The 11,900-nt window shown below is 40.1% G+C and overlaps 1 protein-coding gene across 1 annotated transcript; it reads right to left on the reverse strand.

Annotated features, from left to right (window-relative positions):
• Positions 1-5,000: 5,000 nt before the first annotated feature.
• Positions 5,001-6,561, reverse strand: LOC131217213 (probable xyloglucan endotransglucosylase/hydrolase protein 23). Its single transcript, XM_058212060.1, has 3 exons — positions 6,185-6,561; positions 5,737-5,930; positions 5,001-5,541 (listed from the first exon to the last, which is right to left on the reverse strand). Exons 1-3 carry the CDS (start codon positions 6,464-6,466, stop codon positions 5,139-5,141), a joined length of 879 nt encoding a protein of 292 aa, XP_058068043.1. The 5' UTR covers positions 6,467-6,561; the 3' UTR covers positions 5,001-5,138.
• Between the last annotated feature and the right edge of the window lie 5,339 nt (positions 6,562-11,900).

The following is an 11,900-nucleotide window of genomic DNA, read 5'->3' on the forward strand; positions in this document are numbered from 1 at the left end:
CACATGCACCTAGGTGGGCTTCACATACATCACATTATGTCCAGGGAGTTTTCATTGGTAAGCATACAATTCCCCTTCCTTATTATTATTATTACTATTATTATATTTTGTATAATTATGGGTCCCATGAACAATTTGTACAACAAACAACTTCATAGTTGATACCACCCACTAGATGAATGACATGGATATAAGGTACATACGTTGGGTGGGGGTGGGGTTCATAACACATAGATGGTCTCAATGATGGACCACTTGGATATAAAATATATGTAACGAGTTGGATCCATGGTCTAATAGCTGACCCAACTTTGGTGGCAGTTACACATCACAGTAGAACTCAAAGGATTTAATAGTAGGGATTGATATTCCCACTGTTTCTTATAGTGTGGTCCATTTAAGGTGTAGATCTGCCTCATTCTTTTTCTCATGACTTAAAATGGTCTGAAGGAGTGGATAAATGGCCCAAATATACTTTTCATCACCAAGGTGGGCCCCATAAAAATCTAAGTATTTTGAGTACAATTTTCACTGTCCAAGTGGCATGGCCTGCATGAACTTCTAATCGGCTTGATTTTTGGGACCATACAATAAATGAGGCTAGTAAGATGGATGAATGGTGTGGATTTAACACATACATCATGGTGTGGCCATGATCACCGCCCTCTCTGGACGTTCAGGGAGGACGTCACCTCCTCCTCGTCCCTTTTATTTTATTTTATTTTATTATTTTTATTTCTTTTTGTATATTTCTCATCAAGGTGGGTCACTTGAGAGATCCAGTCCATCTATTGTGTGTGTCCCACTTGGTGGAGGGGTCAGTCCAAGTTTCAGATGCATCAAAATATCAGGTGGGCCCCAGCAAGTATGGGTGTGATGGGTTGTATACTTGATTTGACTTGATTGATTGATGGGATGGGTTCTAGAGATTCTCTCGGGATTGCAAATGCACGACATTTCTATGAGATAAACGCGGGCCCACATCTCCTGGTCCGGATATCGCATCGATGCACAAGACGCGGCGTTGGAACCGCGGCGACGGCGCGGTCGCAATAATACAAGTCTCGGGTCAAGTCGACTCAGATCTATTGGGTACGACTTAGGGTCGCTTGCAAACGCTGTCTACAGATCGCAGGTTACCGGAATTCAACGAGGAGGATTGCAGATGTCTAAGGAACAGTACATACTAGGATACGGGCCTTACATGTATCCTCATAAAGTTACATTTGTATTTATAATGGCACTTATATGCATCCATTAAAAGATGCATGAATGTACATATCCATTATATTAATACGATGCATGTAGATATTAATATAATTGTCGTTGATGCAAAAATCCGGTCCACCCTTTTTAGACCTTCGAGTACCTGCACATGAATAAGACAAAGGAGACCTTGACTAGAGCAAGGGACCCTCCGATGCCAAAGTCAGGCTGGGAATCTGGATCTTATAATATAGAGGGGTTTTGAGAGAGAGAGATTTTGCGTACCTTTTACCATTAGAGAAGCTCCCATTTATAGGAGAGAAAGAATCCCGTAGTTTGGGGATTCTTTCCTGATATCTTGGAGATCTGTTACGATTCAGGATCTTCTCGAGATTGCAAGATCCTGCGATCATCGGGATTTGATATTATCTTCTAAAGATCTTTGAGACTTAGGAAGATCCTTCGATCCATAGCTCGGCTTTAGGTCGGATCTCAAGGCAGGTGCCGAGTTGGGAATGAATGACACTGACCTGATCGACATATCTGCATTCACCATTTTCGACTGTTAAATAAGCTAGAAGGTTCGTGTTCCCTTCATCTGGGTGTTGAACCATTTTAACCTTGCCAGGAGCGTTGTTTAGTTTATGGCGATCTATGACCGGGCTACGGTCGGTCTGTAATCGTCCTGTAACTGATCTATGATCGATCTGTGACCGATATATAACCGATCTAGGGCCGGTCTGTGATCATCCTGTGACTGAACCATGGCCGGTCTATAATCGATTTACGACTGAGCTATGGTCGATCCATAATCGACATGTGGCTGGTTTATAGGCGATCCATAATCGTCCTTTAGCCGACCTATGGATTAGGTCAGTCTTTCAACCACTTGTGTGAGCTTAGAAGCTTTTCGAGTGTCCTTGCATTTGCATTATCTTTCTTGAAGGTCAGCCTGCTTTCGGATGTAGAAGCTTTATCAGGCTCGGGTTTCACGGGCTCAAGCTTTACCAAACTGTTGAGTTGTTCCATTTCATAAACCGACTTATGAACTTGTAGATTTTTACTCAACAATTATTAAATTCATACTTTAAACCAAAGATCACCAAAAGCTTATACATGCATACTCCAAACCTAAGCCCACTTGAGATATAAAATCTTTTCTCCTTATTTCTTCTTTGAGTTCTTATTATTTGTTAATAAGTTTAAAAGATAATACTATATCTTTTCATAAAATCGGATTGCGTACTAACTTGGTATGCTTTTATCGTACTAAGTAAACTTTGTTGGGCTCACCATAAATTTACGTGGTTTACCCATGCTAATAAATTAGGTTAAATTTTAGGTCTGGGCCCAGCCCAATACTTCAATTCAAGCGCGGCCTAAAGTAAACTGGGGCTCTTAATGTAGCAAGTCAAATTCGAAATTTGGTTCGCTCCAAATCTATATAATGCGGAGTTGGATTTTAAAATATGTCTAATTAATTAAATGGGTTGGATTTAGGTTTACAAAAATAAATCTGAATCATATTCAGGTAAGATCTGGATGTAGTAGTGAGATCCAATCGGATCCCCACAATTGCATGCTTCAAGTTTTTAGCTGTTTCGACTTCCACAATAGTATGTTCTGTGTGGTTGTTCCACATCTGCTCTTCAGACTTCAATACTCCTACATGATTCAAGTTGAAAATATTTAAATTGCATAATTTTATTGCTAAATTAAATATATTATCTTATATATTTTTTAGATTTGTGATGTAGTGGCTTCAAACCTACATCTGACCCAAATTCGATGGCTATATGAATTTTTGGATCGGAAATAGAGCTAGTTATTTATGAGTGGATCAGATATGGATATCAACTTTTTGATCCGAGTCGGATCCGAATTCCACAATAGATTTTCAGACTTGAGCTGGATCCAACTGGATCCGATCAAGATCTGACCCATTGAGAACCCTAGGTAAAAATCGAAGGCCTGATGAGCCCGCCCAGCCCATTGACAGCCCTAGTCTGAGGCAGATTGCTGCAAGCAGGGTGGACGTGACCCAGGCTAGCTGGGCCCCACCCGTCTGAGCTTGATTTGGGCTGAGGATAAAGGCCAGTAAGTAGAGTCTGGTCAAGAGTTTTAAGGCTGATAATGAGTGGGCCAGGGCTGATCATGGGCAGCCATAGGGCTGGAACGATGGGCGGGTGTGGCCACTTGCAGACCAGCCCAAGACACAATACTAGGACCTGTTCAAACTTTCAAACCAATCGTAGTTTTGAAACCGGTTTATGGTAGCCACACCGTACATGTGGCAATAGGTGTGCTGATTGGACCGTTCATCTAGTAGGTCCATCCATCTGAGTTTTGTTCCAAGTCAGGTAGTTTCACGTGTTGGGTTTTTCAATACTTTATAAGATCTGATGTGTAATGAAATTAACAGACGGTTCAAATTGATCAATTAGACAGTTCAAGTGTCCCGTCCGAACGACAGTGTTGGATCATTTCTCTAGTCTTGAAGTGAATGGGGTTGGAATTTAGTGGTGAGGGTTTTTTAGATGCTCTGAACGGTCAATCTTCATGGATCTATTGTGAATGGGACATTAAAATACTCAGCCACATAGATAGTTTTGATCATTGACAGTTAAAGATGAATCAGAGCTGTTGAAAGAAAAAACTCACATTCAAATTCATAAATCAATAGTTAGTATACTACTATCTAAGTGTGATCCATCTGAAACAACACCCAAAACATGGATGGTTCAGATCATGCAGCAGTCTCTGCATGTGAGCCCTATTAGAATGACTCACCCAGCTGACCATTCATTGATCAGATTGGATCATCCTCCATGGGGCCGATTGATGTAGAGCGGGTCGCGGACAAGGAAGTTATCCGGACCATTGGGACCTTAAAACGGGCATATCTCACAAACCAGAATGAATTATCCGACGTGCCTTATATTATTTTGGGTAGGACGAGTTACTTTGGCCATTCAACCCCACTATGAATTTGTGAGATTCCATGGTCAAATTTTCATTTTATTTTCATTTTTACTATTTATATTAATTTTATATTAACTTTTAGTTTGATTATAACTCTTTCATACTTTGAGTTTTAAAAGTTGTGCCCAACATAAAAAGTGGTTTTAAAAGATAGGAGAATATCATGGTTAAGCCAAATAGGACACTATTTATGGCCGAAAATCATAATGCCCGGTAGAAATCATGAACTTCTATAAATATTAAGTTTACTATTTATGATAAGTCACGATTTCTAGGAGTTTAAGTTGTAGTTTAATTCCTAAATTTCTTCCGAGGCTTAGTATCCTTATTTAAAGGATTATAAACTCGTTTATTCAGGGCAATCAATCAATTTATGAATTTTTAAAAATTTTATTTCTATTTCCTCACTGCGGATTCAAGATATATCCATGAGCAGTCCAGGTAAGCTATGTGGATTCGAAGTAGCTATCCTAAGTATAATCGTGAGGAGTCCAGATAAGCTATGTGGATTCGGAGTAGTTATCCCCTTTAGGAAGACGGTGATCGACCTCATTACGTTCATCCCAGCGTCACATAAATTCCCCATGGTTCAATTCCTGCTTTTGATCTGATTGATCCTAACCATTAGACCCAGAGCCTCCAAATAGACGGCAAAAAATAACACAGGCCAATCACCACATTCAAGCTCCAAAATATCCATTTAATGGGTGGTGATGATCATCCAATCGGAACTACTTTTGAGACCAGGGACAATCCAATGTGGGGCCCAGTAGGTGGACAGTCCCAATTGATGAGAGAGACTGATTTCCCAATTTTGTACTTAAAAGAAGATGATTATTCGTTTGTTATAAATAATGGGAAAAAAATATCATTGCTTACAAGAGAAATAAAGAAATAAAATACATAAATGAATGAATTGAATTTGTAGATTTGTATTTTTGGTTCTCTCCTTAATTCAGTTGGGTGTTGTTGCATTCAAGAGGGAAGCCTTGTGGAAACCGCTTTGAATCACTGCAATAGTTATAAATCATGTAATTCTTTTGAACCCATCTCAACCTCTCTTCGCCTGTTGAATCCAGCTCTTGGGTGAGCCAACCGTTGTTGGTGGACTGAGTCTTTGAATCGCATGAAGACGTGCCCGAAGACCAAACACATGCATTGGCATTGAAATTTCTATAGGAAGCAGTGAAGGGTGCTTGTGACCAATCGGTCTTGACCAGCCCGCCACGGGTTGCCCAGTCATCAGCGTTCCAGAGACTCGAGTAGATCCTCATTGGTTGGTTCTTCGGGTATGCGACACCGTTCGACTCCATGTTCTTGAATTTTCTGATGGGGGTTCCATCCACAGAGAATCTGAAAGGTGGGCCACAAAGATAAATGTAAGAAAAATAAACTAGCCATTGATCTGAGAACATTTTAATAAATGTGACCCAATCCAAAACATCTATAGCAAAAGTTTTCTATGGGTGAATGTTATCACTTTCAGCCCCATCACTTCAATAATAGCAGCTAAAAGACGGAAGAGATTAAGAAAATAGGACGGCTTACATGATGTGTTGGGGATTCCAGAGGATGGAGTATGTGTGGAAGTCGGCAGTTGGGTCGAACCATAGGTAGAACTGTTGCTCTCTGTTTCCTTTTCCTTGTGTAAACACATTAGTGTGGAGAATGTAAGGATCTCCGCTAAGGTTCCCCAGGAATTCGAAGTCGATCTCATCCCATGTTGGTCCTTGTGATGTTAGCTGCAATGCAATCACTTCAATGAATATGGGCTTACAGCAATTGCAATCAATGTACTGGAGAATCTTACATGCCTCTGTAGTGTAATAAGGTTATGTTTGGATGCTCAACTGAATCAATTGCAGTAATCATATTCGCCATAGTAGAAATGACCATAGTGGAATATGGTTATTTCCACTTTATAGAATCAAATTGTATTTCAATTCAATTGTCCATCCAAACCAGCAGAAAAGTACACTGCGGCATTGAAACTTACATAGTATGCTGTGACGGTGCCGGCAGAGTTGCCGGGGACGAGCTTCAGCTGCATATCGATATTTCCGAAGAGATATTCGTTCTTGGATTTGAATCCAGAGCCGGACGCCTTGTCGAGGGAGAGAGTGAGTAATTCGCCATTGTTTAGGATTCTGACACGGCCGTCGCCGAATGTGGAATCGAAGTCTTGGTAGAAATTAGCAGCATAAGCAAGTATTAGAGAGGAAGCTAATAGTAATAGCGGCAACATTGCAAAAACATTAGTAGAAGAAGAAGAGGCCATGTGGAGTATATGATGGGAGGAGATGGAACAGCTATAGTGGAAAGAGATTGTGGGAGAATGAGTTTGTGTGTTTGATGTGGAAATGGGATGGATGTGGGCATTTTTATAGGTGTGGGAGGGTTGAGCCCGGAAGCATGAATGGCAATGGAAGGTTCCCTTTCACAATGCGAGCTGGCAACAGATGGAGAATAAGCGTACGCGGCATTCTTGATTGTGTGGGCCCCACCGAGGATGAAGAAATTCAACGGCTTTTTCCTCTGGACGGTGGCCTGCCCAGAGGGGGCGGTGTCGGTGGATCGCTGACTGCGGGGCCCACTGTGATGTATGTGCCTTAATCCACACCGTCCATCCATTTGACAGCTCATTTTATGGAATGATACCCAAAAGAAGTAGATCCGAATCTTAGGCGGATCAGACCACAGGAAACAGTCGTGATTGAATCCCTACCATTAAAAACTTCATGTGGCATCCAACCTTTTGATAAGATCCCAAAGACCACACAAGTAGATTTTAGTGGTCAATTACCATTGTTTCCAGTACTATGATCCAACTGATATTTTGATCACCTTTATTTTTTGGATGATGTGCTAAAATGAGTTTTCAAAACGAATGGACGGCGTGGATATAAGGAAATTACATCAAAGTGGGCCCCACAGGAATCCACCCACCTCGGATCCAACTGACCAATGATCCGAGTAATAAGGCGATTCGCTCGAGTGGTGATTGAGAAGATGATTTGCCGAATTCATGCCAACGTGGCTAGTATCTGCAATATCTTGTCCACTTGTAAGTCTGATCCAGAAATGAAAACTCTATTTCCGGTATCAGATCGGTCACATATGTTATAAAAAATGACGGTTTGAAAGAATATGATCAATGGACGGATTCAGCGTACATGTTGGCCGCACCTGATGCATGGAGTAGATTGAATTTTAGAATAGGCAAGGATTCCTTGTGATTCACATGACAAATTTCCTGGATTTCGATAACACGTATGGAAATTTCGCACGTGCACTGCGAATACTGTCTTCAATCTTACTTGTGGAAATGAGGATGTTATATTATAAAACAATAGGGCTGAAAGTCGGTTGGGTTGGGTTGGGTTGGGTTGGGTTGGGTCGGGCCGGTTGTTGCTCAACTTAGCCCAACCCAAGGTTCCTATACCTCAACCCTGACCTAATGCAACCTAAGCCCAGGTTGGGAATTCTCAACCCAAGCGGGTTCAGTCGGGTGAATATATGTTAATATTTTCATTATTACATTATCTTATTATATTTTCAATGCAAGTTTTATTTTTTATACCTACAATTGTATTAATTATATATGTAATTATTTATAATAAAGAACAATTTTTCTAGGCAAACGAGCTAAAATATAGGATAACTATTCCTTTTAAAGTGGTATTGTGTATCAAACAATCTATTTGGGAGAGAGAAATCCAGTGTATCTTGTTAGCTTGAGTCATCGAAAATGACATGGACCAATGAATCCTGGCAGCATTGGAATTTCTCGTGCCTTCAACATATACAATCCACACTCATTTATAATAAATTTACGAGGAAGTTATATATTGATTGGGTTTGAGTTGGGTCGAGCAACCCAAGACCTCAACCCAAGCCCAACCCAAGTTTTATCGAGTTAGCATTTGTATGACCCAAGCTCGAGACCAAATGCTGTACATCCTACCCAAGCCCAACCCATTGTCAGGTCGGTCGGGTTCAGCCCGCCCAACTTTCAGCCCTATGAAACGTAAATGCAACACCGCCGCTAGCAGACCTCAGTCTTTTACTCAAGAGGAAGTATAGGATGCTACGCTATATATGAAACTTGATACGCAGGCACTCGTAAATCGTACATGTACCGTATATTAATCAAATAAACCGATTAGATTGTGCAGGAAACAGTTGATGACTCTCAATCCCAATATCATATTGTTTGGTCAATCCTATCCTTTGATTTATAGACAAATGTTTGAGGAAATAGGACGGTGGGATATTTTTCATTTTTAACCGTCCAATAAATATCCATCAATCCGATAGTCAAATAATCCAATAATCTTAAATTTTTGTTTCATAATATATGTACAAATTCTACATAATTTGGACGGATTAATTTAACTAATTGTATGCCACGTGTACAATTCTTTCAATAATTTATAATAGATGCGGATTGCATACTGAAGTGGTGAGATGAGTGCTACGTGGGACCCACCATGATGTATGTGTTTTATCCAAGCCCTCCGTCCATTTTAAGCCATTATTTTAAGTCATGAGATGAAAATTGAGGTAGATCCAAATCTCAGGTAGAGTATACCACAGGAAAGGGTGGCGATTTAACGGCCACCATCAAAAATTTCATGGGTCCCCCAAAAGTTTTGGATTAAGCTTATATTTGTGTTTTACATTTATTTAGGTATGTGTGACCTGATCAACAGGTTGGATGGCAAAAGTACATCACAGTGGGCCCTGGGAAGCTTTTAATGATGGACATTCAATCATCATTGATTTCTTATTGTGTGCTCCACCTGAGATTTGGATCTACCTCATTTTTGAACGGATGCTCTAAATTAATTATTCAAAATGGATGAATGGCGTGGATAAAATATATACATCATAGTAAGGCTCCCACAGAGCACAGTTTAATAGCTGCGTCACTCTCCATGTCATATGCAATCTGCGTTCATTTCTAAATTCTAATGCGTACGCATGCATCAGACTCTGTGAGGTAATCAAAGCATTACATTTATTTAATGGTTTTAGTAAGAGTTATCGGAAGCACCTGTCCAGATATGGATGGGATGCCCCGGTTTCCCGGAAGCACCCACACATGGACTTTGTACAGAGAGTCCGTTTCTCGACAGGTGCTCTTAATGGGTCTATGATGCAGGGAAGGACATGAGGTCGAGCACCGTCTTCCTAGAAGGATAACTATTCCAAATTCACAAAATTGCTCTAAACTTCTCATAGAGACTTCTCAAATTCACGGGAAAAAAAAGTAGAAAATAGAAATAAATTATAATAAATTTAAAATTGATTAATAAATAATTGATAATTGTCTAATGGGTCTCCTTACACCATTAATAAAGAAAAAAATAAACTAAAATTCGTAATTTATTAAAAATAGCAAAATTCTAACTCTAATAAAATCCTAATTCTAATAAAACTCTTCAGTATAATTAAAAGTTATTTTTAAAAAGGAAAAAAATTTAAAACTTAAAAAATAAAAAAATATTAAAAAAATTCGAAATTACTAAAAATAGTATTTTTTTTCCTCCTAAATATTCGTTTTTGAGCTGAAAGCGTGTGTTTTCTGACAAAACGGACAAATGCGACCCACTTTGTGGGTCGGTTCACCTCGGATGGCCCGTTTCAGTAAAGATTGATAGGTTGTGCGCCCCGTAACGATACCCGGATAAAAAGTTACGATCCATCTTCTTTTGGCCCAACTATGCTAGGAACGTATCTGTGACACGTTCTACATCAGTCTAATGAGCCACCTAACCTGTCTAAACCATCATATACAAATGCCCTGGATTCTTAGAAGCACACACATTTAGACTTTTTTATAAATATTTTAGGTTCACCTTGTTGTCAATGGGAAATTCATTTTGTCTATTCTAATAATATTACATCAGGGAATAAAAAATAAGATAGATCCAAAACTTGAATAGACTACATGTTAGAAAAGAGTGGTCAGGAAAATGCCCACCTTGAAACCTCTCTGATATTTATTGTTGATGTTAGAATTTGAATGATCCTGTTCTGCCCTCTGCTCTCCTAGGTATATGTAACTTAATGGAGGACAAAAAGAGACACTAGGGGCACCGGTGGTGACTGGGGATACTCCGGTGCCCAAGTTAGGGTAGGCTTATAATGGACATAGTAGGATTAGCAGGATTTGGAGTAGTTGTGCATACCTTGTTCTTACAATAGGAGGTCTCCTCTGTATATTCGAGTGGATGTGTTGGATATGCCAGAGGGTCCCATATTGTAATGTGAATCTTCTCTCGGATATCACTCCAATTGTACCTCAGTTGATGTGATCTTTGATTAATATCTCGCTAACCAGTCTTACTCATATACGGCGTGAGATTCTCTTTTGATGTCATTAGCCTAGGACCAAGTTCAGCACTCGAAGCTAAGACCAAACTCGATATCTGAGGTAGAGGTTGAGGTTAGCACCTGAGACCGGAATTTGGGGTCGACATTCCGTTGTGTGATTGGCTTAGGGGTTGAGGCTAACCTCCAATGTGGTTAAGGCCGACCTTCAAGGTTGGTGGTCGATCTTGGTAGTCATAGTCGGGATTTTTGGCCGCTAATTGGGCTAGTGGCGGATGTTGAGGTCGATACCTAAGGTCGGGTCACAGTACCCATACCCTTCTTATAGGTCTTTCCTTCGATAATAGTCTTACTACACCCCATGCATCAGGTCAGTTCAATTTTACCCATGACATTTATCATGTTACTTATATATAAGAAGGAACTGATAACATAAAATATTAGCCTGATTCAAAACTTCGGTGGTCCATCAATGTCTCAACGGTGTACACTCAATACTTAAAAACAAACATCATAGTGGGCCCCACCTAGCGGGAAGTTTCTTGCAAAAGGCTTTTGCTCGTAATCACCGTCCGACCTACAGTTTGGATGTTCTAATTTTAGTTACTTGCATGGGTGCATCATGTCCAAACCTAAGAGCGTTCAGCCTCTACCATAGGGCCCATCTTGATGTATTTGTTCTATATCCATGCCGTCCATCCGTTTTGCCAGATCATTTTAAGGCATGAAAATATGAATGAATCAAATCCAAATCTCAAGTCGATTATACAATAGGAATGTGATTGAACGCTCTACCATTGAAAACTTCGCATGGCCTTTGTAATGCTCCTGTAACGTTTACTTGCCATCCATTAAGGGAAGAAACAAACATCAGCTTCATCCAATCTATAAAGGTAAGAAACAAACATCAGCTTGTTCCGAAACTTTCGAGGTCCATAATAAATTTTTAATGGTAAACCATCGCTGCTTTCTATGATATGGTCCACCTGAGATTCAAATCCGAAAAATGGGTGGAGACCGTGTGAATATAGAATACATACATCAAGTTTTTTTTTTTTTTTTTTAAATTCCAGATGCCGAGTAATCTGATGATCTGATCCGTTCATTTTTGTACTACTTTGCTATGGAGTCGCTATTAATAAACTTACGCTGAACAGTGTGAATATGGCCATCACGATCGCAGTAACATCCCAAAAGTTGGTGCGAATTGTACGTAGGGAGAGCCATAAGGAAGCAGCTGGGTGTGGGTCCCACAGAATCTAGAAGACGCGTACGCTCTCCCTCCACCTGTAGCCAACTCAGAGAGCGAAAGAGTAGTTTCCAATACCTTTCATGCCTCTCTGCCCGATCCACACCTATAAAAATGCCTACATCCA

This window comes from Magnolia sinica, chromosome 10, assembly GCF_029962835.1.
Source record: "Magnolia sinica isolate HGM2019 chromosome 10, MsV1, whole genome shotgun sequence".
Taxonomy (NCBI): Eukaryota; Viridiplantae; Streptophyta; class Magnoliopsida; order Magnoliales; family Magnoliaceae; genus Magnolia; species Magnolia sinica.

Excerpts from the sequence above, each read along its gene's own strand:
- LOC131217213 (XM_058212060.1), bottom strand. The coding sequence starts at position 6,466 with ATGGCCTCTTCTTCTTCTACTAATGTTTTTGCAATGTTGCCGCTATTA. Across the intron at positions 5,931-6,184 it reads GCACCGTCACAGCATACTAT|CTAACATCACAAGGACCAAC; the intron begins GTAAGTTTCAAT and ends ATTGCATTGCAG. Across the intron at positions 5,542-5,736 it reads TGGAATCCCCAACACATCAT|ATTCTCTGTGGATGGAACCC; the intron begins GTAAGCCGTCCT and ends CCCACCTTTCAG.